The sequence below is a fragment of the Battus philenor genome, unplaced genomic scaffold (assembly GCF_028537555.1).
Source record: "Battus philenor isolate CCGP_79_NKW_IND1 unplaced genomic scaffold, ilBatPhil1.0.hap1 SCAF_15, whole genome shotgun sequence".
Taxonomy (NCBI): Eukaryota; Metazoa; Arthropoda; class Insecta; order Lepidoptera; family Papilionidae; genus Battus; species Battus philenor.
Genome location: NW_027181677.1, coordinates 1,159,521 through 1,184,172, shown reverse-complemented (window position 1 = coordinate 1,184,172; position 24,652 = coordinate 1,159,521). Strand labels below are relative to the sequence as shown.

At 37.7% G+C, this 24,652-nt stretch overlaps 1 protein-coding gene across 3 annotated transcripts; it reads right to left on the bottom strand.

Moving 5' to 3' along the window:
* Positions 1-2,418: 2,418 nt before the first annotated feature.
* Positions 2,419-22,749, bottom strand: enok (enoki mushroom). Of its 3 annotated transcripts, none has more exons than XM_068761877.1 (11): positions 21,591-22,749; positions 18,802-18,966; positions 14,934-15,088; positions 13,124-14,160; positions 12,251-12,467; positions 11,590-11,987; positions 7,453-11,485; positions 6,737-6,852; positions 5,702-5,877; positions 4,802-4,913; positions 2,419-4,002 (listed from the first exon to the last, which is right to left on the bottom strand). In XM_068761877.1, exons 1-11 carry the CDS (start codon positions 22,131-22,133, stop codon positions 3,731-3,733), a joined length of 7,224 nt encoding a protein of 2,407 aa, XP_068617978.1. In that variant the 5' UTR covers positions 22,134-22,749; the 3' UTR covers positions 2,419-3,730. The 3 variants fall into 3 exon arrangements, with proteins under 3 accessions (XP_068617978.1, XP_068617979.1, XP_068617980.1); XM_068761878.1 differs by having other exon boundaries at positions 6,737-6,849; XM_068761879.1 differs by having other exon boundaries at positions 14,078-14,160.
* Between the last annotated feature and the right edge of the window lie 1,903 nt (positions 22,750-24,652).

The window sequence follows — 24,652 nt, the reverse complement described above, 5'->3', positions numbered from 1 at the left end:
ATTTGAGTGTCAGACAGGAGTAAAATTATAAATGGCGGCACTTATTAAAAACATGCGGCTCACAAGTCGATAGTCATAGGCGTGCATGATTTTCAAGCCATTCGATATATAAAAAACTAAAATGGTCGGTCATCTGTCACCATAATAATAACGGATCTGCAAAATAAATAAACAAAAAATACTATTTTTCATTTGACGTATCTGGTAATTCATTCACCTATTTCTTTTAATAATTTGTGTAGTAAGAAATCGGTGAACACTTGCACCATTTTAACTTTGTAACCAGAAATTCCATAGGAACGCGTGAAAAATTAGATTTTAACATTTAGTATTTTCATTGTTCATGTGAAATTTTTGTTATGTATATTTCTTATTGACAGATTTTACGTTTTATTGATGTAGTGTTAACATTTATAGGCGTTATTATTAGTATTACTGTCGTTATTAATTGAAGATATTTCTTTGTTTTTTTTTTTTGTTGTTGAACGTACTGAAGTATTGCCAAAACGGAAAATCATTTTAATTTATGTGGTTTATGTAAATAAGCATGTATTTTTAAATTTAATATGTAATGACTGTTAAATGTTTTGTTCTGATTAAAATGTATATTTATATTTGTTTTTATTTATTGTATTTCCTTAATAATACGGATGCTATTGGACGAGATAATTTAATTATCAAAAACTTTAAAAATATGGATCCCGCCCATCTTTAGCTATTCTAATAATTGAAAATCAAATCGGTCACACTGGATTATAAAGAATAAAGCAGTTTATAATTGTATACATAATTCTGTTACAATAAATAAATAAATATACATTTACATAGTGAAGTCCTGTAAAATGAGAGCGGCAGAACAAGAGAAGTAAACAATCAAGTCTTTTTTTAAATAATTCGTTTGTGTCTTGTTAATGGCGCCCTTTAGTCTTACTGTTAAACTACAAGAGATTAGCTCTCCCGCGAGTTTTATAAATTCACACACGCAAATTATGAAACAAAATATCCATTATTTAATGGAATCAGACGTTACCTTGCGGATGTCCATCCTAAGTAAGAAAAGGACCAATATTTAGCCACTTCCGCACATGCAGTGGTAGTCGTGCAATAAAGTGCACACAACTGGCACCGTTAAACTACCCAACACGTGTTTCACCCCTCCACCGGGCATCTTCAGGAGTTATGTTACACCAACTAGTACCACAGAGACTGTAATTTGCATTGTTTGCCGCATACGCATTTATCAGCGGGCTGGCGGGCGGTGCACTTTGTTGCACAACTACCACTGCATGTGCGAAAATGACTAAATATTGGTCCTTTTCTTATTTAAAATATCCATTACAACTTATAATAAGCAAAACGGTATCAAGCTTAACCATAAAATCAAGTTTACCGATTTTTAAAATAAATTAACACTCGTGTTAAAGCAGTTTTCCACAACCTTTTCTCATTTACGGAACACAAAAATCTTTTCTAGAATTTGGCGGCACACTGTAAGCTAAATTTGAGAAAAGAGTGATCGTGACGTGCCACTGTCTCAAATACAAAATTTGACTTTTCTTTTACAAATGTAATAAAAATTGTAAAATTTATTTTTATTGATTTTTACCGCGGCACACTTGTATGCGACCTACGGCACACCGGTTACGGAGAGCAGTTTTATAGGATAAACAAAAAGCCGAATAAAAGTCATTGCGATAATCGGAATTGTCAGGAAACTAGAATGGAAGAAATAAAACTTCACATTTTTTTTTCACAAAATTATATTTTGTGTAGTAACACCTGCTACAAGTATCTTATCGTTAGGGTATTTACAATATTTTATATTCTACACATTAGTAACAAATAACATTCATAACCTTAGAGGAGCAGATCTTACAAAATATACGCCGTACCACTAATCTCCAGTGTCAATAACATTTGGCAATAAATTAACTGGGATAACACCAACATAATCCTTAAGGGAAAGCCTAAAAATGAAACTATAACGTAAAACATTTATAATCTATCAGTGTAAAAATAAGAATACAAAAAATGTTAAAAAATAAGGTTCCGCTCGCGGGCGCCAACAGGGGGCTGTCGACACCGTTCCCCGCCAACTATCACATTGTTTACATTTACCTTCGCTATATCATACAAATACGTACGTGTTATTTATACAGACTTCAAGTAAAAGCGGTACATTTACAATATCTTACATTGAAATTATGCATACGGGACGAGAGTGAGGCACTTCAAACACGAAACAAAACTTATCCACATAGAACTATATCCAACGCCAACTGTACAGGGCAATGTACAAGGGGCCGGGGTGTACACACAGACCTTCAAGAGTTTGCAAATTACAATTTTGGGCATACAGAGTGATTGCACTTGCAGTCATCGAACACTTAATACTTAATTCTTTCTTTGGAAATTAAAATTAATTTACGGCTAAGCGCCGCAGCACGCGAGCGCCGACTTATTGCACTACAACTACCTCTATAGCCGCTGAAACACCGTTCAATAACACTTTGAAATTTTGTACTTTACTCAGCATCGGGTACAGGGATGGGGGTGTGTGCCCCGCATGGTGCAAACGAGTGCATTTAAGGCAACTGAAGTGGTGTTAATCGTTAATTACATCTAAAATATTATGTACAAACTAATTTAGAACAAAAAGCTTTACGGTTATTTGTACTATGCCTTAACTATAATACAATATCCACTGTTTTTGGTCGAGATGCCGGTGACTTCAACAAGTTGGAATGCACAAACACTGTGTCCAAAACGCGCACTCGCACAGTGTGGAGAAATGTCAGCCTCCAAATGTTCCCAGACCGAGGGACATACACACACAACTTCACATCTTAGAACAAATCCAACACACAATCCTTGCCTTCCTTCTTCCAAGACAGTATAAAGAAAGTTAACCATGTAACAATATCCAGTAAAAGTTGTTGTATATAAACAAAATGTTAAAATACAATTATAATATTAAATATTTACATTTAAAATGGCATGTCAATGTAAAGTTTGTTAACAGAACTGTCATTTTGACTGTTGAAAAGAAATATGGTTAGTAAAACCTAATTTTCATAAAAAAAAGGCCGTTAATATGATTAGAAGGGCAAAGGAGAGAGCTATTCTTGAAAATGAGTGAATCAGATTAAGTTCTCCCACATATTTCGAGTTGCTTGACTGAAGTAGCAGTAAGGAAGGGGCACATCTCGTGCAACTGCAGCCGTTAAAGGAGGTTTTCGAGTATCGACCACAAGCCGGTAGACGTGGCTTGAGCAGGCCACCCACTAAGTGTACTGACGACATAGTTAAGATAGTCCAGAAGTAGCTGGATGCGAGCCGCGCGAGACTGGACATCGTGGCGTGACAACTGGCGATCTTTTAAAAACGCGTCCAACAGTTGATACGATGATGGTGACATTTAAAACGATATATTGTTACTTGAGTAAATTCAAATTGTCATTTGAAAGACTACTAATGTCTCAAAATAAGTATTAAATATGTATTATCCAGTCCACATAGTGTGGCGCATACCCACGCCACCTCTACCGGCTCGGGTTCTACACTCGAATACCTTTCGAACAAACTGCATTGCGGAAAGAGCGAGACCAACCTAGCGATTTTCATGGGAGGCTTAAACTTTGCAGTGGGCGTCTATTAGTAGGCAAGGCTAGGTGTGCGTGGTCTAGTTGTGCGGCGCGCCAGGTCCGGGCGGGCGCTGCAGCCGCGGGGGCTACCGGCGCATGGTGGAGTTGAGCGTCTGCATGGCGAGCGGCGGTGGCGGGTTGATGTACCCGGCGTAGGCGTACACGTTAGGCTGCTGCGCGCGCGGATCGGCCGCGTACTGCGCGGGCTGCACATTCATCATCTGCAGGTTGTTGAACTGCTGCTGTGGAGGCACGCGGTACCCGTTCAGCCCGTACTGGCTGATTATGTGAGTGTTGATGTTGGGCGACATGCGCGCGCCCGGTGCCATCTGCATGTGCTGCATCGGGCTCAGGTTGCCTGCCGGTTCCAAACAAATATTACATCAGATATATCTTCATTAAAGAAAAAATAAATTAATCCTCGGGTTTAGAATCTACGATCCGCATATTTAACGACCTAGCGCTTGCCATATATTAGGAAACGAAAAACTGGCCAACCACGAATAGTCGACACAGGCGAATTATACATCGGAATCAGAAAGGGGACTCGCAGTCCAAATCCAAAAAATTAAAATTAGCAAAGATACTAAAAAGGACATTAAGGAAACACTAAGCATTACTAATATTATATGAAATGTAAAATTTTAAGCTTTGGAAAAAAAATAATTTACATATCCATATAGCTTGATTATAAAACAATCTCTTAATAAGACAATTTATACAGTGATTTAGTCTGTTAGCATAAGGCATTATAACACTGATGGTTGGTAGTTTTTTACCATCATAATATATTAACATCATTTTCTTACAAATTGCTTTCCAGGCTATTCAAAAGATAAAATATGAAATTAATTTATTCAACATTGCAAAACCTAACAGAACTCCTATTTATTGTCAATTTATTATCCATTTATTTTGTTTTTTACTGTACTCTGCTTCGCAAGGTATATTTGTGGAGAAGAACTAGGAAGAAACTACACAACAACACAACACAAAATTTAAAATTAGAAACAATACAGATGAAATTGTTAGTGGAACTCCTTACTAGTAAGAATTTATAGTGTTGAATAAATTGGAAATCTATGGGGAGAGGCCAGTAGTTGATGTTCTATGGATGAAATGATAATGCATAGTGAGGGTAGTGCAGTATTACTGACTGGTAGCATTCCTGGCGTTCCTTGGCGACTCGAGCTGGTTGTGGGCGGGCGTGTAGTACTTGGCAGCCGCGTGGTAGTGCCCGCTAGGCGGCGTGCCCGACTGCTGCCCGTACTGCACACGCAACGTTACACATTATTATGGATACTTAATAAAAAATAACTGTAAATCTTAGTAATAATTTCAAGAGATATTGAAACCCCTAGGCACCAAGCTATCGCACCTCGAGTACATACTCTAAATAAAAATATTGTACTCCATAAAGAATTACAATGAAAATATGACATTATTTTTGTAGTGTTACTGAGTACAATCTACCAGTGTGTCATCCATTTAGAATAGCACCACTCCCATTCTTCCTGGGATGTCGTAAAAGGCGACTAATACGACAATATCCAACACCGTGACAGTCCCATTATGCGCCAGACGCTAAAGGATCATAGCTGATTAGGGAGAAAAAGAACCCAGCAACTTTGTCGCTGTTGGCTCAAAGCGGCTACTGAATCAGAAAAGACATATGTGACCCTAAATATCTGAGAGTTGAAGGACAACCCACCACTAATTAACTTTTTTTTGTAATTCAAATTAAAAAGGTCATATTTTTAGTTAAAGAAACACTTTCATCGCTATACCAGCAGACAATGATGGTTCACTGCTTTCTTAAGCTACCAGCTCTCAATTTTCTGGTAGTAGGAACCTGAACTGGTCATAATCTTAACAAACATCTGTCTGGACGAGGAGCTTGCTGTTTCTATAATGATTATAGAAGATTGTAATGATCTTATATAACGCTATTTTGACTCCCTATTGCTCACGTATTATTTTAGGAGGCAACATTTTACAGGGCTGCCCAGCTTGGTTCAATCCCTGAACTGATATAATAATCATGAGTGGTAAAAGACCTGAGGCGCAGCAGGAGCCGGCGGTGTGTGTGGCGGGTGGTGCTGCGGTGCTTCAGCCATCTGCTGCAACTTGCTGAGCGAGCAGGACGGCGCCCAGCCGCCGTGGTACTGCTGCTGCTGTTGGAACGACAGGTACCCGCCCTGGTATCCGCCGCCGCCCTGCATCACCGCACCGCCTGGGGAAACAAGAGCACAATCATTAGCTTACATTCATATCGAAAAACACTGTAAAATCTAGTTATCCTTCTAGTTCTTTAAAACCACGTTCTTGACTATTTACCAGCGTTTCCCAACGTGAGACCCACGCCCCTCAGGGGGCAATTCGAAAGTGGACTTGACACGAGTTAAACCCTTTCGATTTGATATAAAAGATATACATGTAACATAGGAGGCATAATTTTAAAAAGGCTGTGGTGTGGCATGGCACATAAAAGGTTAAAAAATATAATACAATTGTAGTAAATCATGTTTAACGGGAATTCCAGTCCCCTGTTAAAATTACACAAGAAGTAAATTACTTAGAGAAATGTATACATTTCATTTGTAATTGAATCAGTCATAATTTTACAGATCACAATCAGCAAATAGATTTAAATTATCACGCTTGCTTTTGACACAGCCCTATAAAATTTAATTTATTGCAAATAGTAATATATGGTATTTTATTCCTCATCAAACAATTTATTTAAAAATGGTTCTGTTTAAACCCATGTACATCACTGATTCTAATTGATTAAAGAATAAAAAAATATTTTAAAATGTTTTTCTCAATAAATACAGTTATTGTAGTAATACTTTTTTTTCATCAACAATGCACAGTAATAAATGCTGCACATCGACCTTTGGAAAGAGACAATCGGCTAATTTCGGCTTCGTAGAGCATTATCTCTGTCTCACATCTCGTCCTATTTCCAAAGGTCGAAATGCAATATCTATCGCCGGGTACTGTACTTATTGTAAAAATTAGGTTAAGCAAGCGTGTGAGTGCAATTGTGTGTGCAAGTGACTTAAGTGTGTGTAGAAATGTCTGCTCACCATGGGGCTGGTGTGGAGGCGTGGCTCGGTGACGAGCGGGGGGCGTTGCGGCGCCTCGGAGCGCCTTGCTGTCCGCTCCGCCCGCTGCGCTGCCACCGCCGCTCTGAGCCGCACTCCTGAGAAAATAAATTCGTTACCAACATTAATCCTCTAAGACGTCCACTGCTAGCATAGGCCTTCCCCAGACATTCTATAGAACCAGTTGGAAGCGAGACACATCCAATGTCTTTCAATGATCCTAAGGTTCACTGTCCACCTTGTAAAGGTTGGTATCATATACTACAGTCGCTGGTCTGGGGTCTCTACTTTAAAACCTTAAAGCCCCTGTGGTAAAACCCAAACAAAGCCCTTTTTGGGAGCTTGGTGGCCAACTGTAAGCATGATCAGGTCTTAAATAAGGGTGCAATAAGATTTTAACCTGCTTTAATAATAAAATAATTACACAAAATACTAAAAGCCTCAAACATAGTATTGCAAGACTAGAAAATATAGCCCGAGCATGTATTGTAATTAGACTTTTTTTAGGGATTTAGCCGCAAATGTATGTCAAAGGTCCATATGTAACAAAAAAGTGAAATTATGAATTTAACTGGATTACAGTAGTAATGTATGTTTTGGGTAAGAAAAACCTTGTTCAGATATTATTACACAATACATATAGAAATGTGGCTTAAGATATAAATTTAATTTGATATTTTAGTAAAATTAACACTCACCGATTTCGATTGTTAATCTTTTGCTGCTTGGTAGGTTGATTGGTCTGAGTCATAATGGATGGTATGTGTATCGAAGAATGCGGGTACTGAGGACTTGGGACAGGGTGCATATGCATCATGGAGCATGGAGAAGCAAGGTCAGATCCTATGCTAGTTGGAGACTCCAATCCTAGCTGGCTCACATCCAGCTCGCAGGCTGGGTACTGCACTGAGTGTACAGAATTGCTTGTTGAATCTGGAGTGTATACCCCCATTGATTGCAAAGCTGGACTAACAGCTTCACACATTTCTTCTTTACTAGTGTCTTTGGGTGACTCCTCCTTTTTTGACTGCTGTCTAGACTTCTTTTCTATTTCCTTCTCCTGTCCACATGGTCCATTCTGATTAAATGGAGTCTTGCAACCCGGCGATGTAAGGATCTGTGGGCTTTGCTGCCTGAACTCAGCGCAACTTGTGACAACCTCTTGTTGTTTGTTCACTTGTCTCTGCATCATCTGCTTCAACTGTGCTTCAGCGGCAGATTGCACCTGGGCCTGTGATTTTTTCGACTCGCATTGCGTCTGACATGCTGTTGTGGTTTTAGACTGCTTGCTAGGCTTGCATTCGTTTTTCTGGGCGCATTCCGACTTTGATGAAGGAGTTTTAGTCTCTTTAAAGTGTGGCAAGCCGGTGGTACCGTAAATTCCGCTCGACAGAGCCCCATAAGCGAGATTGTGAAAATCTTTCTGATCATATTTGGGTAGCTTTTGAGGAGATTTCTGCATTTGATCAAGATGAGGTAGATTAAAGCCTTGGAATTTATCCAAATAATTTTTGTCATTGTTTTTCATATCCAAAAATCTATTAGGATCCCATGTGCCCTGAAGCCTCGGATCCCACGCCGACCATTGATACTGGGGATGTGTGGTGTGATAATTTGGTATCTGATTCATAGTGTAGTCAGCCTTTGGAACCAACTCGTTGTCATACTTAAATTTTGGCAACATCTTATTTAGATCGTTCTGGTCCGCTTTCAGATTGAGTTGAACTGTGCAACTCTTGTCATGTTTGGCCGAACTATTCTTAGACTCACACTTTGCCGCGTTTGACTTTTCTTTCTTAAAAAAATCTTGCTTCTTGGGTGTTTCGTTGCTCGACTTTGTTTCCACTTTACTGGTCACAGACACGGTGTTTATAACATTTATAGGGACTGACGTTTCTGGTTTACGAGCATTCACGTTTTGCTCGGGAAAAAACATTTTAAGCTCGGGCGTGCTCCTGGGGGTCTCGTTTTTTGGCGTTTTCTTATCAGTTTTCTCAAGTTTGCTGTGCGCCGAATTTACCCTCACATCGCGTAACTTACTTTTCTCCCGTGGTTTCTGGTTGATGTCATTTTTTGCGTCTTGCGCATTAGCATGAATGATACTCATTGAAGAACCCAAAGCATTCTGCATAGGATTACTATTTGTAAAGTTGACATCTAGATCAGATCGCTCCAAACCCAAGTTAACAGCCGCATTTGCACTCTGACAGCGCGGCAAAAAGTTTATGTCCGGCACATTAGGAATTTTCGGTATAACTGGGTTTATCACAGGGGAGGTGATCGGATGGGGCACCTCCAATTTCGTTGTACATTTGCTTACGATTGGAGTATCAGGCATTGTATTTATGATACGACTTGGATCATTGACCTTGTGTGAGATCTTATCAGTCTGCACACCTTGTGATTCTTTTGTAACAGTTGGTCTATTAATTAAATAAGAATTAATTGATTGTATCGTCATTGAGTTGCTTACAGGGTTTTGGTATGTTGGAATACTAGTTTCGGAGATATTCCTGGAAATTACGATTTCATCTTTTCTCATACTTGTATCATTTCTATATGGGAGATCACTTTCCTTACCAGACATTGGTATTTGAACTTTACTTCTCATTTCTAAATCCCCAAAGGAATCTAATTTTGGTGGATCTGGTTTCTTCATTGCATTCATCATGTCTCGGTTTGGGTCTAAGTTCTGTATAATAGTTTCAATTTTATTAGGAGACTTTTTCTCTAGCACTTTACTTTCTTCTGTAACTTGATGTTGTATGACTGTCTCTTTTCTGACTTCAGATTTTTTCTGGTCTAAAATTACGTCCTTGTTTTCTTCCTCTTGTTTCTTCTGTTTTATATCATTAATCACAGAACTGTCACTCTTCTTCTGAGAAATTGTAGATGGTGAAACAGAATTATCTGTTTCTGCTTCAACAACTATTGTTTCGATCTGATGTATTTTCGGCACAATGAGATCAACCGGTGGCCTAGTTGTGGACACTTCTTCAGTGATTTTTGCATCTAAAACAATATGAGAATTTTCAGTTGAAACAACTGGTAAAACTTTGGCAGGACTTGTGGTATCTTTAACATCTTTCGAATTTAAGTCGTTTGATGTAGGGGCAGGTGCCAAGTTAGGTTTAGGTGAAGGCAATGGACAACTCTGGCTGTTGTTATCATCAGATTCTGAAATAACTATTGTGTCCTTGTCATCCAACATTGGTTTTATTGGCTCAATGATTTCACCATTTCGAGTGTCAGACACTTTACTTGAATCATCTCTCTGTTCATTGTTGATCTCTTTAGGTTCTGTAACATTGACATTAGCACTATTAGCTTCTGGTATATCTTTAGCATTACCATTCTCTTCATGCTCAGGTTTGTCAATCGTAGATATTTCATTAATAACTTGATCTTTCTCTGCAATGGATTTAGGAGAGTCCATGTGGATGCTGTCAAGTTCCATATCACTTGTGTGATGATCAGTGCTATTTTCTTCAAGATGACGTGGTGTAGCAGGTTTACTCGGCACGCTATGCCGATCGTCCGCCTCTTCAACATCCATTTCATCATCTGCCTCTCCAGAGGAATCTTCAGAACTGGCATCAGAGTTCTTAGCTTTTTCTTCTACTTTTTCATCTAGTTGTTTTTTAGCTACATCCTCTTTTTCAATAGCATTAGATAGAATATTATTTGGTTGTTCCCTGGAATCATCTGCCTTGAAATCATTGACTTTCTCATTATTATCAACAACTTTCGTTTTCTTAGTCTCAGGTGAAGTACTTCTGGGAGTATTAGATTTATTAACCTTTTGTCGCTTCGCTTGTCTGCCTCTCCAAGCCAATTTCCTTTTCGTTTTAGCCTTCACGGTGTTAACAGGAGTATGGTTTACTTCGGCGTCTATGCTTTCCTGACTATCCTGGCTATCAGACACATATGAAAGTTCCTTGACGCTACGTCGCCTACTTCTTTGAATACTGTTTGTCTCATTGACTTCCATTTGGGCAGTTCTAGATGATCTGCGCGCGACACTTCTCGCCCTTCGTGGCATGGTCTCATAATTGACTTTCTCCTCGTCATTGTTGGTTTCCGAGATTTTTCTACTGATGTCCCGTTTCCTCTTACGAGTGCCGTCATTAACCGCTGGAGTGGTTTGATATGTCGTCTCACTGTACTTTAGTGGCCGTGTTCTCCTTCTGCCAGAAGATGTTACTTCAACCGGTTCTAAGTCTTTTTCAGTTTTCGATTTAACCTCTAACTTAGTGACGGCGGCCTCAGATTCTGTTGCAGTGTCCTCACTTTCCGTCTTCATTTCTGTTTCATCATTCTCAGTGTCTTGGTCGCCGGAGCCTTCATCTGGTGATCGGAATGGATTCACAGTAGGTGCTAGAAGAGGCGTCCATCTTAAGCATTCAGGGTCTATTTCTAATCTCGGTCTGCTCTTAAGTTTCTTTGCATGACTGTCAACCCTATTCCAGTCTACACAGATCCCTAATTTCATTGAATCATTGCTCGGAACATATCTGACGAAGCCCAGTAACTGGAACGTAACAGCTATATCATTCATATGCATTCCTGTGGTGAGAGCAATGTCTTCAAATGTGAAAGGCTTATCCCTGTGGTCTTGGAGATATTCTAGAATTACTGATTTCCAATATGCATGATATGAGACTCTTCCTAGATCTGACAGAGGCTTTTCTGGTGTCCCTGGCTGCCCTTCTTCTTTCGATAGTAAATAACCTGAAATAGTAAAATCACTATTAAATTTTGTATAAAAATTAATAATTAAGAGACTATTTAAGATTTAAATAACAAAAATGAAAAAAAAAGATTCCACCACTCACTAAAATGGATGAGGAACCTCCCGTATCCTTGCCGCTGGTATTGAGGCATTGTCATGATACAGGAAACATTATATTTCTGCTGACAATGCTTCTCTTTAGAAAAGTAGCCCACTAAGTGGCAACCTTTGCTATCATTCTTTGTCAGCACATAAAACAAAAATGGTTCTACATCATAGTATAGCGTTTTGTGATCCAGAAATAGTTTGGCGAGCAGACAGAGGTTCTGACAGTAGATTTTGTTGGCGTTCCCGTCCACTTCGAACACCGAGATGTCCCCGCAGCGGTAGATCTCCGTCGCAGGCGGGTGTCGCCACAGGCATTTGTCCAGGTGTCGCATCAGTACCGCCCGACTCTTTGCGTACTTCAGGCAGAACTCGCAAAGGAATAATTTTGGTAATCTGAAAAAGATTTAAGAAATTATTAATATCATAAACAAGTAGATATTAAATTAATGTTACAGCATTACGTTTTGGATTGATTGAAATGTGTGGAACTTAGTTTAATTAAATTTAAAAAATTAAAAAGTTGTTAAATTTCATTTAGAAAGCACAACTGTTGAGTTGCGGGCTCTTCTCAGCTGATTATATAAATAAAATAAAATGCTTACTCGAACAAAGGTATTTGTAATTTTGTATTTTGTATGAGGAAATGTTATATATACCTTGCATACTCCTGGGGGAATGGACTGGAGTACCAAGTTTCAATCTCCCATTGACCAAACTCTATGGCCGATGGGCAGCGCGGCGCTGGAGGTGCAGTCCCGGGAGCTGCGGGCGTTGCCTCGGACTCCACGCTGGGTGCTGCGCCCGCGGTGCACCGCGCTTGCGCGAAAAGCTCCGCATCGGCCTCAGTCACCCCAGCCGGCAGCCGCATGCCATCTGCAATGTTCAATATCCACCAATTAAGATTTGCTCGACATTTCGATTATGAATTAGCAAAGCAATGATCAAAGAGAAGGATGAATACAAAGAATAAACCAGACTATGGTGTGCCATTAACAAATGCAATCATTAAACATAGTTGTGGAAACAATAAAACAAAATTAACAAATAAAATTTAAATAATGCATAACTTTTTAAATATACATTTTCTGATTAAATAAATGATAAGTGGTACAAAGAATAAAAAAAATCAAAATGCATACATACATACATGAAATAATCTACCTACCCTGTTGGCTTCACCGTAATCGGTTCATACACAATGGCGCGGGTAGGGTTGGGGAGGGGTGATTACGCACACGAAAGCGAGTGGTAGGTAATAGGTCGCTCCGACGGACAGAAGCGCGAGCGAAAGTGCATGTGTGGATACTGCCGATACCCGATCAACAAAAGATTTGTCATCGGCGCTCGGCGTCCGACCGGAGATGCGCGCGCCGAACGTCCGGCCTCACTCACCCGGCACCGAACAGAGATTCGGAAGAGAAACGAACGCGAACGAGCGCGAGAGAGACGGTGGAGCGCCGGCCATCAATCAGAGCGAGACGGTCAGATCCACCACGACACTTTCACCGCACCTCACGAACCGATCTTACCCGTCTGATTGGTGGCCGGACGGTCTCCGCCGGCTTGCCGAGCCGCCATCGCGAGCCCTCTGTACAGTTTATCGGCCTCCTCCGCCGAGATGCACTCTTTGCTCATCGCCGCGCTGCGCACCAGCTGCGACGCGCTCGCGGCCCCGCCCACTCTCACCACCTCGCGGGGGCTCGCGACCCTCACGGGACTCCTCTTCGGCCTCGAGGGACTCCGCTTCGGCGCTTGCGGTTCCTCGCGTTTTAGCGTCGCCTGATACCGTTTGAAGGTACTTCTCGTCTCCTTGAGGACCTGTCTGTTCTCAATATTCTTGGTTCTCTCGGGGCGGTGCCGCGACTGCGAGCGGGAGGCGGATCGCACGGAGTAGAACTCTGATAGGCCGTCGAACAGGGTGGTCAGTAATCTGTCCCCGCATCTACTGCGCCGCCGACGCCGGTCCGCAGCACCGGTTTCTGGTGACTCGGGCACGTTGCTCTCGGGTGCGGCAATGGGCCGCGGAGTAGCGAGCGTCCGGTGTCGAGGGCTGGTCGTGGGTAAGATCTGATCGCGCTGCTTCTGCGCTTCGGCGGCGAAGCCCCAGACGCCGTCTGGACCCGTATCAGTAGCGAGACGCTCAAATATGGTCGGCACGAGAGGCTTCGGCGGCGGAGCGGGAGGTACGTAGGCTTGCAATGCGCGCATTATAGGTGGCTCCGGTGACTCCGAGTCTGTGGAAGACTCGTCGGCGTCGGATGGCGTCTCGGGCCGCCTCTCCAGGCGTAGTTCGACCCTTTGCACCCTTGTGACCCTGACCCCGCCCCAGCGTGAACGGCCTTCCCAGCCCTCCCACTCGCCGGAGGAGGCTCGGCAGCGGCGCCGCTTGACGAGATTGAAGGCGGAGAATCTGAAAAACTTTTGTTTCTCCTTGGACATTCTCTGTTCGGGCGGGAGGCGGGCGTACGCCGGCGATTCATTACCGTCCGAGGGCTCGTCGTCCGACTCCGGGGGCCGCGGCGTCGCCTTCGGCTTCCTCTTCTTGGGCGCGCCGCTCGCCGACGACCTGCGGGCCACGGCTCATTGTTAATGCCTTCCAACACTTTTCATACGAATTAAACATTTTCAAAACATGCATTGCAAGCATTAAGGGTACTGCAAATTGGTGATATATGATATATAATCATCATCATGTCAGCCGACAGACTCCCACTACCAACAATCGCTACAATGACCGGGTTTGCGTTGCCTGCGACCAGCAACTTCCCGTGAACATGGTCGTCGGACCTCGCCACCTAGTGGAGGACCTCGACTACCGGCGGCTCGTAGTTGCCATTCGATAATTATTCGAATCCAACGGTAATCGGTTAAATGAGCGGTGCCCCACCTACTGCCACTTGAGACAAGTAACTACACACACAGGTGCACACCTGCATTGGGGACCTCTTGTTCTTCAACAAGATTCTAACAAGCTTGTGCTCCGCTGCATCGGGATCACTTCTCCAAGACCTTAAGGCTGTCGCGTTCAGCGTTCTAAATTCCCTATCCACCACTACTTCAACTTGCCAATCCACATAGCATATATTGGAGACTTTCATTCATCTCGAATCTCCACATTTTTGATTCAATCGCAGCAAAGCACTCCCTATTGACATTGACCTGTCACTCGTCGATAATATCCATTTACCATTATTACCTAAAGAAGCCCGGGAAGGCCAAATCTCGACTTGGTCGATTTCTATTAGCTGGCCCAAGGGGAGAAGGTTTAGCGCGTTACTACATTTAATACGGTGAAGGTATAAATAGTGACAAGAAAAAATGGTGTTGTCAGTAGTGTACCTGGCGTCGGGCGTGGAGGGTGTGCGACAGCGGCAGGGCGGCGGACGGCAGCGCGGGTGGGCGTGCCGCACGCAGGCCCCGCATCGCGCCGCCCATCCACCCACCACGCCGCACGCGGAGCACCGCGCACATTCTCCACACGACCACCGCACGCTCTGCATAAGAGAAACAACATTACATTAAGTTCTACTTTACTATATATCATCATAATCTTCATTTTAACTTTACGACATTCACTGCTAAACATATGTTTCCACCTAAAAGACCTCTTGGCTCACAATCAGCATTTTAACAAGGATTACTAGACTTTAACAAGGTCGTTCTACGCAGCGCCGTGGTGCCATTCCAAAACCTTAAGGCACTCGCGGTAATGTTCTGTATTCTTTATGCACACTGCTACTTTAGCTTGCCAATCCACATACATAAGTTACTTAATTACATAGCCCACCATGTTGGTGACTGCATCAGTAGATCTCCTAATTCCTGGTTTATTTGCTTGGAGAAATCACTATCCATGACTCATTGGACAAAATATTTGATAAATAAATACCAAACATACTAAACTAAAACCCGAACCTCATATAAAACATATATTTAAAATATATCATATACTAATTGGACAAAAACTAAAATATTGCGAAAGCTTTTATTTGGATCTTAAGACAAATACTTCAAAATTTAGAACCAACTAAAAATATTTAGGAAAAAAAAAATTTTAGTTACTTATAACATTTTAAAAAATTTAGTTAAAACACCATTGAACAATGTAAAAAATTTTACTTAATGATTTTACATACATTTCAAAATCAACTACTCTAATTTACTGACTGTTGACTCAATTACATTGACTGCCAGGCGGAACGAAGTTTGCTGGGAATTCTAATAATTATAATTGTAAAAACAGTACCTATTTTTACTAAAACTAATGTGTAAATTGTTAGAATCATTATTCATTATGTGAAATAGTTAACCCAAGTTAAATAGACAGGGCCTCCCAAAATTTATACAGGAATTTTAATAATAAACTATTATTGGCAAGCTAAGATAAGCTAAAATAAAATAAAAAAGGATTCATAAAATATATACAACATTGGTAACCAGATATTTAATAGTTTAATATGGATGTATTAAGCCCAACTGTGGGAAGCGCTAGTGATTCATATAGTAACATTATCTAAAGGCTATATAATGGTATTTTAAGAATCATATCGCACCATGGTTTATTACAAACAGAGATCCATGAAGTGCTAAACATAAGAATTGTATTGAAGGAATTAAATATATACAAGCAGCTACAAAGCAGGAAGTAAATATATACACCAACTGGAAAATCACCAGAAAGACTAGGCTAAAGAAAGGCAATCGCATTGGCAACCGCCAGCTACTTTCAACAACTAAAACACCAAGACATACAAAAACTTGGTGAAAGATGGTAAAGAATGTGGTATCTTTTGCTGAGGAATGCCTTAAAAGGGACAAAGCAAAGAAACAAATCTGCTAATAATCTGTGACTGATTGCAGATAAAAACAATTTTTTTTTTAATTTGTTACTTACATACTAAGAATATCTGTATTAAAGATAATACTTTATTGTTACAAAATAAATTGAATTTAATTCTTAAAGGATATATAAAACAATGTCAATCCTATATGTAAACAAGATAATTATTAAAAGCAATTGATCATTATCATAATAACCTAATGATGCATAATTGCTCAACCAAGACTACCTCGCTGACAGAATTAATACTTTATAAGAAAAAATGCAAATGCAATTTTATACATAATTTTCCAAGTATATTATAGTCATTAGATTTAAGAAATAAAAAATTTTGCAATAATGCAGATTCTTTTTTCAATATAGGATAGACTACATCTCTTATTGAGTCATAATCAAATTCGAAATAACTTAATTATATAAGATCATTACAATTATAAATAATCAACATAAAACTCAGTTACTTGGTTTGTAATAGGACATAAGTTGAAGGAACAAGAAACTCAGAGGGGTTTGTATTTTTTTTAATGATTGCTATAACATTTTAAGTTCCATTGATGAGTGTTCTGTTTTGCATTCTGTTTGTTATGGATGGATCCCAAAATGACCCATGTTTTTAGATGTCACATACTTTGATACAGTATATTTTACTTTTGAAACTGATGAAGCTATGAAAAACTATATAAATGCATGAACTCAAAATTAAAATAGCATAGTCAAAGAGAATTTGACATGTTGTATTATCGAACTTCTTAATTGTGAATACATATGCCAATACTAATATGCCTTTTAGTCTGCCAATATTTATGTACAGGCTCTGGCCTGTACTAATATAAAATGCCGGCAAAAAGATTAGCAAGGACAGCATCACCACATAATTGAAAGGTGACAATGAAAAGCCAGCATTCCTCAAATGCTGGCTTTTCAGATAGTGTAGAATATAATAAAACGAAATAAAACTGATACAGGACAGGCAAACAACCAAATAAACAGGAGGTAGAGGAAAGAAAAATGAAAAAGAACTAGGAAGGAATAATAAAACCCAAAACAATGCTAGATAAATAAAATAAAATATATAAATATATAAAATATATACAAAATAAAATATATAAATATATTTGTTATGATCAATATAATAATAAAATATATTATTATACTGATCATAATAAATAAATCCTAGGATTTTATGCACAAACATTAGATTATTGTAAGTATAGCATATGTTGAATTTATTTCTTATTGACTTCTGTGGACCCACCATATGGAACCTGGAATAGTTTGTTTCTGGAGCCCAAAGCAAAATTTCATGACAAATAATGCCTCAGTTGTGAGAACATGAGACTATGTATTTTTTTTTATTACATAAAATTGAATATTTATTAGCCGTTTAAATAACCAATAGCACAAATGATTCTCATAGTGTGTCATATTCTATGAAGCCCTTTCCATCCTTAGCACACATCACTAAATTTTTTTTGAATCCAGCAATAGAAACTTTCTGAACATTAAATAGTACTCTATTGTCTAATCGTAAATTAAACATAGATCTCTGATCTTCCTTTTTATTTATAATTACTACTTAGAGATTGATTATCAGAAAAAATTGGTGTTAGCCAGTTACTTTTTGAACACAAAATTATGGACCAACCATAGATAAATTACCGAAAGATAGTATTTATTATAGCAGTTATTGTTTTTGGCTCATTCACACGTAAACACTATAGCCCAGGGGTGGCCAAACTCCGGCTCGTGAACCACATGTGGCTCTATAAACAATTATTTTTGGCCCCAATTGATTATTGAATCATTTCAATATTTAAATTTATATAACCCTTGTCAGCACCTAGGATATAGAAACAAATTACGGGCGTGAATAATAATAATTATTATTATTCCACCATAACATTAGCAAAATCTAAACACAGATCATAGTTAACTAACCGGCATCTTAAGTGCTATTAGGAGTGCTATCAAATATGTGTGCCATTATATCTAACTTCAATGCATATATATTTTGTAATTTCCTTTTATTTATTTATTTTTTTTTTCTTTAAATAATTTCAATGAATGTGATTTAAAAAAAAAATCTTATGTGTGTTCTAAATGCATATTCAATAGTGGCTCGTAAAAAAAAATCAAATTTCAAAAAATATTTCCTACTATCAAAGAGCTTGGCCACCCTAGCACTAGCCTATTTACATTAACTATTTTTCAATATATGTTTTTATTTAACCAATTGTACAACTTTATGTATATATTCAATCTAATGTAATAGCACTATACTAATAGATATTTTTAAACTAATATTAGATTTAAAATGATTAATATTATAAATACTTTAAATAAATATAATTTAAATACATAACCTACCTTTAACACCGGCAAACTGACATGTTCTAACAAATCAAGACAGGTGGGGTGAGCATAGGACTTGCACTGGTAGCAACAGATCAAATCCTCAGCAGCACCCAACCGGTTCCTGACTTCTGTGCCAAGGCATTCGGTACACACTGGCACGCCGCCCTGATTTTGTTTCTGAAATAAAAAAAATATTTTTGTATTAATACCTATTCAGTAAAAAAATAATAAAAAATCTATACAGGAATTGGGATATTTATAAACTATTTATTTATTTGAATTGAAAATTATTTTTTACATAGCATACTAATTTTTTATTGTCTTACTATTTTGGAGACTCAAGAATAACAAATAGACTATTTCAAAACAATTCAAAACAGTGTATTTGAACATGTAAACAGGCTTAACCCTTAATTAGGCGCATGGGGTCAGGGCCGCTTGAAATTCAAAAAATAATGGCTTACAGTCTTCAGAGCGTGCTAACGCTCTTTCTAGCTTCCTCACTCCCCGCGGGGTACGCGAATTAGTCACATCCAGAACATTAACTCCTGCGCACACATCGCTGTCCTTTAGAGAGCTGACCCCATGCGCCCAGTTACGTTCCATTTTTTGGCAAAGGTAAGTTTTTACTTTTGTGATTTTTTTGTGTTTATATTGGTATATTGTTTACTATTTATCTTTGTATGTGTCTATTTTGATACGGTATGATTTCTTTATGTATTTTTGTTTTTTTTTTCTATGCTTTTTCTTTTTTTTGAATTGAAATGCCTAACGACAAACAAGTATTGCAGTGGCTGGATGAAGTGCTTGATGAAGAGTAAGATGTTGCTGGTTCGGATTCGCAAAACGAAACTTTAAACGATGCTGTCATTGATAGTGCTCATAATTCAGAAAGCGAAATTGAGGAGTCTGAACATATCCAAGACATCCCTGTATCAAATGAAGATAATTATTTTTTATCTCGACATACTCAGAGAAATGGCCCGAAAGTGAAATGGTGTAAAGTACCACCACCGAACGCAGTAAAGACCCGAGCACAAAATATTATTTTAAATTTACCTGGAGTATAAACATACCTGGCATCAACCCATTTGTCATACACAAAGCGAATACTGAGAAGACTTTGACATATACAAGATGGATTTTCTTGAAGAAAATAGCTGCGGTATTTGTGGAAGATCACCAAAAACGTCACATTTAACTACGTGCTGTACCAGCGACAACAAAAAAACGGCTCCATGAAGTTTATAATGTGAACAAAGCGGTTTATCAATCGACAGCTAAGCGCGGGCGCTGTTCATCATGTCCTAGAAAGGACGACAAAAAAGTGCCAACAAAATGTTTCAAATGTCGTAAATTTATTTGTCAGCAACACTCAAGGATTTACTGCGTCGGATGCAGAACAGAAGATTCCGCTGATGAGGCTGAATAAACTTTATTTCTTAAGTTGATCTCGGCTATGCCAAAAAAATTAGTTTAAAGGGAGGTTTACTGTTTTGTTTTTTTTTTAATATTTTTAATGTCATAGTAAGTATTTGTTTCTTAAAGTTAAGTATATTAAAGAACTTTATTAATTACTATAGAAATCCATTAAGTTTTATTCCTTTTTGATACTCTTTTCTCAATGTTTTTTTGGGGTCATTTAAGACCCCATGCGCCTAATTGAGTGATTTTCTTAATGCGCCTAATTAAGGGTTAATGCATATTATACTATACTAATATTATTTGAGAGATGACATGTAAAGAACCAACAAGATCAATGAACCATGTGCCTTAAGGCATAAACAGCATATTTATAAAACAACAATAGATATGCTGGACTAAACATAACTAATCTATACAAATAAAAGTTGGGATGTCTGTTTGTAATAATAATACAATGGTTTTTTCCACCATGCAGATGATATATATACAATACATATACCAAAATTACATTTAGTTCAATTTTTGTCTGTCTGTTTGTTCAGGCTAATACCTGAAATGGCTTTATCAAATTTGATGGGACTTATACTAGCAAGGCAAGATATAATAAGAAGTTAGAGTACTTTAATTTAAAAAAAATTCTAAAATGAAAATAAATAACTTCATTTGTTATATTCTATGTAGACAGTCTTGGGCACAGTTTGTCTCAAGTAAAATGAGTAATGATCTTTAGTACCTCTTTATATATGTAATATACATTTATTTAGATGAAGATGAAATCTTAGACTTGAAATTATATTAAAATGTATTATTTAAATTTCACTTAAAATTGTTAAAAAATAACACCTTAATCATAGCATAAAACCTAGTTTATATATGTTAGTTAACATATAAAAACATACTTGTATTGTTTTACTTTACATGAATGTTGTAAAGGGAAAACATTTGGAAGCAATAGGCAAGTTTGATCTTCGATAATGTGGAACTCAATCCTTACAGACCTATACTCATATGTTATTTCATAATACATTCAAACTTTGATGATACATAAAATTATTGTAATTTTTTTAAAAAAAAATATGAATTTATATTTATATTACATTATAATGCATATACAATAAATGGAGGTTGTATATGAGGTATAAAAACTGTTATCCCATTTACACAAAAACTAGAACAAATAGCATTAAAATTCAAGTTATATGGCATGGAATTTTTTTGTTTACTTTATATGCTTATGTAATTTTTTTAAACCTTTCACAATTGCCTACAGCACTTATTAAGGTCATTAACCTTGAATTTGAACTTGCCATTCATTTTTAACAAGGTAATAAATCATTGTTATTTACAAACATGTTTGTTTACAAAATAAACACTACCTTCTCTGGAGTGTCCTTTACACGCTGCTTATGAATCCTGTCAGTTGAAGTCAAGGGTCTCTCCGTAGCCCTGTAGTTGCCCGCATGATGCGTCACCAGCCCCCTGGCGACTGCACGTTTCGCCGCCGCTCGCAGTAGGGTCCTCACATCAGACCCGGACTCCACCGTCAACTGGTAAGCTTGGCGTAAATACCTTTCTATACTTTTCAAACTCGAGCCATCCCTTTCGCCCAACTCCCTCACAGCTTTAGCAACCGCGCGAGACACGTCCACGTCCGGACCTATTCTTAACACTCTACTTTGCAGTCCACCAGGGTCCTTGTAGGAACTCTGTCCCTTATTGTACACCTTCAGTACGGTGCCCTCCCGCACCGCGCGCTCCAGGCGCTCTGACACCACATCCTCATGGTAGTTGTGGTGCTGCCTGATCGCATGACATATTCGCTCTACACTCGGCCTCTGCTTCTGCGAGCGTATCTTATGTATAGCCTCGAGTATCCATCTCTTCCACTCGTCTTTACCCACTTCGTCCGGATCAGTCATCTTTGTTAGTAATTATTTCTTACTGCCGTCTGAGTAACGGTACGGTATTGCTGTTCGAGATGTGTCAACACCCATCGTATTTTGGCGCCTCGAGCGAAATTCCATTTTACACAGTGGAACCCCGCCGAAAGCTGCCGCGGAGCGCGGCCGCGACGCGAGACGCCAACTTACAGCATATCCGCGAAGCGCTCGCTCGCCGATGACACATCGGGCCTCTCAAGCGGGTTTTGGCGGAGCGGGCACACAACGGCGGCCATCTTGTGGCGATCTAAATTTACGTAGTGAACAAATACATGCGTCGTAAATAATGCTTTCTCGTAACCACAATTGCACTACAACAACAAAATGACACTTTCCACTGTTATAAAACTATTTATTTTCATAAACATTAAAATAAGAAGATAATACGATAGGTTTCTTTCCGGTTCCTTTTTTCCACAAGGCGCTTTGCTAAACAAACACCACAATCAAAACACAAGTATTATTAAGATGGTATGAGTTACTAATCCATTGTTTGTTCTAAAATAACTTTCATAATCTTTAAATATAGAGAAATTTACTTGAAAACATTCACAAAACACCAACAAAAGGCTCTTCAAAATGGCTATCAATCAGGTTCCTTGCTATATGAAAAAACAATTTTGATATCCTGTCGGTCACATAGTGTATTGCCATTGTTAATTAAAATTAACATCATAATTAATTGTTACCTGTTGTCTTTGGTACATAATACTGAAATCTATTTCAGATTAATATTTTAACACATCATGAACACCGTTTTATTTCTTAGTTTTTTAGTTAATCGCTTTTATCAAGTTATACAAACTATTTGTAATAAAAAACCGAGAAAAAAGTTTAATGGGCTTTACTTTCTCTACAGTCTTTCATATTTCATTTAGTAAATAAATTACCACAAGAAAACATCCTTGTATTAATAGAGCAGATTCACCAAAATAAATATAGAAATTTTTTCGCCTTTTTGAGCTGTCATTATTTTATAACAGATAGGTCGTATTATGTGTTTAAATGTTTTTCATTTTATATTAATTAAAAACAGTATACACGTTTGTATTTTAAATATATAAACCAAAAGTTAATTTATGATAATCAATAGTTATTTCCAATAATAAGTAATTGATTATGACAAAACAATCAACAGACACAACAGTGTTACCAACAAATATTAATTTTGAAAATGAAGTTTTTTTGATTAAATAAATCTAGCATTATACATTTAGTATATACAGTACATACAGTACATACAGTATTATACAGTTAGTATTAAATAAATTAAAATTAGTAAGTAGAATATAACGCCATATTTTTTTAAGTATTTATGTGTTATGAAGTACTTATTAAAAACTGAATAAAATCTTTTAGTAGGTCATGTAACTTATTTCAGATTTTTATCAAAAAATTATATGAACATTCGATTTATCTGTTACTTACTTACGACTAAAAAAATAAATCTTGGTAATGGCAATATTTTTATTATCTAAGTATATATATATTATAGTTTAGTTTCCCGCCATTAATTACAAATAGTTTTGTGTGTAGATTACATATAGTTATGTAAAAAAGCATAAGAAATAAGTTAAAATTTTATAGCATAACTAATAAAATGAATCTTTCTTGAATTTTATAAAATTTGAGAGTCTATGGGGTACAAGGTACGGTAAGTAAAATTTGAAAATAAAAAAGTTTTGTAAAGTCTACGACAGTTTTGGATTATTTAGAAATATTTTATGTAACAGAAAATTTACAAGAGTTTTCTACTGTTTAGTCAACACTGCTCTTTATTATAATCAACTAATTATATTCTATTTTGTCGAAATGGTAATAAAATTTAATATCCCTATGTCAATCATTAATTTAGAAATTGATTTTGACGAATATTTCTGAAATAATCATTCATCACAATTTTGTATAGACAGAGTTCTTATTTTATTAGGAGTTATTTAATGTGATTTTAGGTACATGCTTTTAAACATGTTTTGATATAATTATTTATTTATATAGAAATTTGTCTATTTGTTTGGACTGTTTAAAAAGTAATTCATTTACATAACTGATAAAAAACTTCATGTTTGTGAAACAAATAAGGCTATCTTTTACATGTATTGATGAGAATAAAAAATATTTTTTTTTGTATCAGATATCAAAAACATTTTCTCAATATTTTAGTAATGCACTTTATGAAAGACATACAGCCAATAATAATGCTATTTTTCCAGTTCAAAATATTGTAATTTGTTAAGTTTTTTAATCACTTAGAATTGAATATTCTATCACTGGAGTCTTCTCATTGTCTAATTTTACCATGAGTAAATTGTCTAAGCATAGATACACTCAGGAGCTCTTGAACCTGGTTACTCCATGGAGCACCCACCTAAGCGATTTAAAAGCTCAGCGGTTTTAAATCTGGTGAAACTGTATGTAGCTGCCCAAGCCAATGCTCCGCAGAGCCCAACAGCTTCGCTATTTTCAAAGAAGTTTTAAGGTAACTGCCTTCTGCACCT

Excerpts from the sequence above, each read along its gene's own strand:
- enok (XM_068761877.1), bottom strand. The coding sequence starts at position 22,133 with ATGACTGATCCGGACGAAGTGGGTAAAGACGAGTGGAAGAGATGGATA. Across the intron at positions 15,089-18,801 it reads TCAGTTTGCCGGTGTTAAAG|AGCGTGCGGTGGTCGTGTGG; the intron begins GTAGGTTATGTA and ends TCTCTTATGCAG. Across the intron at positions 4,914-5,701 it reads CGGCTCCTGCTGCGCCTCAG|TACGGGCAGCAGTCGGGCAC; the intron begins GTCTTTTACCAC and ends TTGCGTGTGCAG.